Below are 4,526 nucleotides of genomic sequence, written 5' to 3' on the forward strand. Positions count from 1 at the left end.
TCCTCCTCAACCTCGCTCTCCTTGACCTGGGATCCATCTCCACCACTGTCCCCAAAGCCATGGCCAATTCCCTCTGGGACACCAGGGCCATCTCCTATCAGGGGTGTGCAACACAAGTCTTCTTTTTATTCTTCTTGGTTGGTGCAGAGTATTCCCTCCTCACCATCATGGCCTACGACCGCTATGTTGCCATCTGCAGGCCCCTGCACTACAGGAGCCTCTTGGGCAGCAGAACTTGTGCTCAGATGGCAGCAGCTGCCTGGGGCAGTGGCTTTCTCATTGCTGTCCTGCACACAGCCAATACATTTTCACTACCCCTCTGCAAAGGCAATGCTGTGGACCAGTTCTTCTGTGAAATCCCCCAGATTCTCAAGCTCTCCTGCTCAAATGCCTACCTCAGGGAAGTTGGGGTTCTTCTGGTTAGTGCCTGTTTAGGTGTTGTTTGTTTTGTTTTCATTGTGGTGTCCTACGTACAGATCTTCAGGGCTGTGCTGAGGATGCCCTCTGAGCAGGGCCGGTACAAAGCCTTTTCTACGTGCCTCCCTCACCTGGCTGTGGTCTCCCTTTATCTCAGTACCGCCATGTTTGCCTACCTGAGGCCCCATTACCTCTCCTTCCCAGCTCTAAATCTGGTAGTGTCATTTCTGTACTCAGTGGTGCCTCCAGCAGTGAACCCCCTCATCTACAGCATGAGGAATAAGGAGCTCAAGGAGGCACTGAGGATGTTATTGCAATATTCATTATTTCAATGAGGAACGCATCTTCTGCATGTAATTCCCTGAAATATACCTGGAGAAGGCAGAAACATCTTTGTTCATATAGTTCAAAAACTGTTCATCCTGTTCAATATTATTCTAATATGCTACATATTTTTTTTTATAATTTTATTTTATAAAATTAAGATATTTTTCTTCCTCTAACTTCTTCTACCTTTTCTTCTAACCCAAAGACATCATGTAGAGGTGCTGTGAAGCTCTTTGTAACTAACTAAATAAAGGAACCAGTAGGTAGTCAGTTTCTGTGGATCTCATTTCTCATAAATTCTTCTCAGGTACAGCAGTGGTTGTGGGATGAAGATCCCTGCTGCAACGTGGTGGAAAAGCCTTGGTGTCCTTTGGGTCTGCCCTTTTCTGCCCTGGCAGGCACTCCCTCCCTGCAGCCTTTGAGTTAGGGTTGCCACTTTCTTGGACCCACAAACACTGACAGCAGCAGAACATGGTCGTTTTGGTGCTGATCACACTTCTCTTCCACACTGTTGTCTTGTAGCACCACTGAATCAGAACTGGCCTTCCAGCTAGCGCCCCTAGAAGTATGGCTTTCAAAAGTGAGGTGGAGGAAGCATTGAGGAAGCAGCCTGATCTGATGTGAAAGTTCTCCCTGCTCAGAGCAGATCTTGGCACTGGAAACCTCCAGAGGTCCCTTCTGACTCTAATCCTGAAGGAAAGGGGAAGGAGAGTGGACACATGGGGAGGGAACACTGCTGTTGCAGAGGTATTGCTGGCATTTGTAAACACTGCCAGGCATTGCAAAGTCACAGATTCACTGAGACTGGAAGGGACCTCCAAAGCCCGTCTAGCCCATTCCACTAGCCAAGCACAGACACCTAAACCAGGCAGCCCAGGTCCATTTCCAGTTGGGCTTTGGGTACCTCCAGTGATGGGGACTCACCCACTTTTGGGGAAACATGATCCAGTGGTTGGTATTGCTCACAGTAAAAGTGTTTTCCTGTGTGGAATTCCCATGTCTTGTCCTGTCATTGGGCACTGCTGAGATTTTCAGAGGAAAAGATCTGATAGTGAATCCATGTCTCATCGCCACTTCATAGCAACAGACATAGATGGGGTTGAGAGACTCAATGTTTTCTCTGGATTAGTCTATACCAAAGTTATCCTAGATCTCTGTATTCAATAAAAAAAAAAAAAAAAAAAATCAAGGATGAGAAGAAAATGTACTGAGAGGAAGGCCATGAAAAGCCACCAGGACAAGGGCCATTTTTCTGCCCCTGCAGAAAATGACCCTGGGCAAGGCCAGCTTGGGAAGAAGCCCTGTCAGACATTCTTGATGGGCAGTGAGCTGGGAATAAGGCAGCCGTGTGCCTTGGCAGCACAGGAGGGAAGGCTGAGGGGCACCTCAACACAGCCTGCCAGGACCTGCAGTGACATGAGGAAGAGCTCAGGCCCAGACTCTGCCCTGTGGTGTGCAGGGAGAGGGCAAAGCCACAGGGTGTGGGGCAAAGCAGGAGCTGCAGGGCCTCCAGAGCAGGAAAAGCTCTGTCCCCCAGCTCAGGGCCCCTCCTGCAGCCAGGCAGCCATGAGCCCTGCCGGCCCTCCTCCTGCCACGCTGCATGCAGTGGCTGCAGCAGAGGGGACCCCCAACCAGCCCCTGCAAGGGGCTCTGCCACCTGCCTCACCCTGGCCCTCTCCAGCGCCCTCCTTGCTGCTCTCTGATGCACTCCAAGACCTCCCAGTGCGTGCCGGCCAGCACATCTGCTGAGGGCCAGTGCAGCAGCTGCAGGGGCAGGGAGCTCAGCATGGCCCTTGCAGACCCCTGCCCTGGGCCTGCCTCTCCCCTTGCCCTTGGCCCCAGCCTTGTCTCTGCTGGCAGGAGCGCTCTTGGCATGCGCTTCCTGGCCTCCCCTCACCTGTGCACAGCTGCTGCCCATTCAGGTTGCTGGCACAAACATATCCTCACAAGCAGCATCCCCCCTTGGGCTGCTTTTCCTGGCCTCCCCCACCCAACTGCTTTGACTCCTTGTCTCTGCTGGGCCCCACCTTCCACATCCAAATATGTCGCTGGCCTGCCAGCTCCCTCCCCCCTGCCCTGTGGAATGACAGAGCCATGGGTGGGACACGTTACCCTTAGGTGTCACAGTGCTTCTGTAATTACCAATTTTGATGGCACAAAATGATACTTCCTTCACCAGTGCTCAACATCCTTCTTCATGTTAGGCAACAACTGAACATTTTTCACTATTTTTAGAACATTTGCTTTGTCTCATGGATGAACAGGGTTAGGTCTCCTTTGAGGCACAATGCAATGCTTTTTGTCTTCTGACAAATACGTATGACTTTCCCTTACTCTGTGTATTGACCTGATGGGACATTTCATGTTTTTCACTTTCATATTCCTAGTTGGAAGGGGACGATTTCCCAAAGTGGAACGAGCCGATGGGCTCAGTCATTTGAAGAATTCTGCTTATGAGTCTTCCAGCTTGTTTGCCACAGATGACCAAGGAAGGTAAATGGATATTCAGGTGTGTGCTAAGAACAAAAGAGAGTATCACAGGATCCCAATGGCCATTTCAACTTTAGTTCAATCCCAGGAACCCATTGAAGAAGGTGCTGGCAGTGGATTTTGACCAGCTGGAATTTGACCTTGCTCCAGCTGATCCCCCAACGGGCTCTGGTCTCCCACAGGTCCTTTCTGATAGCTGCCAGTCCAGGGAAGTGCCTCAAACACAACGGGGCCTATGGATGATTTCCTTGGTTGCCTATGGTCAGACAGCAAAGCTCTGCCTGACTACCAAGTATTTTGTCAGTACTTAAGTAATAAAGCAACTACTCATCACTTCAAATGATTCAATCCCTTCCATAAAATGTCACACAGTGTAGATTTTATTATGAAGAAATGTGAATTTTCAGGATGTATTTTCATCACAGGAGAAGAAATACTGGTGTTCACCTGTACCAGCACTGTCATCGCTTTGCCTATCATGGTGTACCCCTTCATTTTCCATTGATTAAACAAACCCTGCTGAATCTCCCCTTTCCAGCTGGCTGTCTGGACCTATGCACATCCTCCTGGAGGATCTCCTGGTTTGCCCTCCCCTTACTCTCTGATCATTGACACCACTGTCACCGATGCAGTTGCTGCTTTGAGCTTTGAGGTAGAAGCAGCCCAGCTTGCCCATCTATCAGCAGTCTGTCTAATTGCTTCCTTACCAAGATCCTCATCATTTATCATTGAATTCATATGACATGGGTTAATACTAACACTATCATTTTTAATTTCCTATATATCAGTATAAAGTATTTCTACAGTCATTCTTTTGTGAAGGTAAACTTCACAGGAGGCATACATGATAAGCTTGTTTTTTTTGTTTGTTTGTTTGTTTGTTTGTATAATTGCAGCATGTTTTCATGTTCTTTGGTTGGAAATAGGAAAAACCCTTCTGCACCTGTGTACAGCCAGGTCTCTAAGGAAAGCAGGAGAGAGCTGGTGCAAAGGAGCTGTAACATCCAGCGGCAGACTTCAGTGCAGAAATCTGGTGTAAGTAAAAGTGATGCAGGCACCAGGGGTCCAATGAAAGAAATGTCAGGGCTGGGGTGGTGAGGAGCAACACTGTCCATGCAGTGTCAGACCTCAAAAGTCTGCTTTTCCTCGCTATGCAGGTCTCCAAAGGAGACACCCTAGATCAATATCAATTAGTGAACTCCAAACCGAAATTCAACTAAATGCATCCTTTAAGATGAGAAAAGATTTTTATTAGGTGCTTTTTGAAATCTTCCTCCTTAACTACACCATGA

The 4,526-nt window shown here is 48.6% G+C and overlaps 1 protein-coding gene across 1 annotated transcript in view; it reads left to right on the forward strand.

Moving 5' to 3' along the window:
* Nucleotides 1-944, forward strand: part of LOC118159982 (olfactory receptor 14A16-like) — a 25,150-nt gene extending 24,206 nt beyond the window's left edge. The window contains exon 2 of the mRNA XM_035314514.1: nt 1-944. Within this exon, the coding sequence (XP_035170405.1) occupies nt 1-752 (752 nt within the window). The 3' untranslated portion in view covers nt 753-944.
* The last annotated feature ends 3,582 nt before the right edge of the window (nt 945-4,526 follow it).

The sequence above is a fragment of the Oxyura jamaicensis genome, unplaced genomic scaffold, assembly GCF_011077185.1.
Source record: "Oxyura jamaicensis isolate SHBP4307 breed ruddy duck unplaced genomic scaffold, BPBGC_Ojam_1.0 oxyUn_random_OJ72840, whole genome shotgun sequence".
In the NCBI taxonomy this organism is placed as follows: domain Eukaryota; kingdom Metazoa; phylum Chordata; class Aves; order Anseriformes; family Anatidae; genus Oxyura; species Oxyura jamaicensis.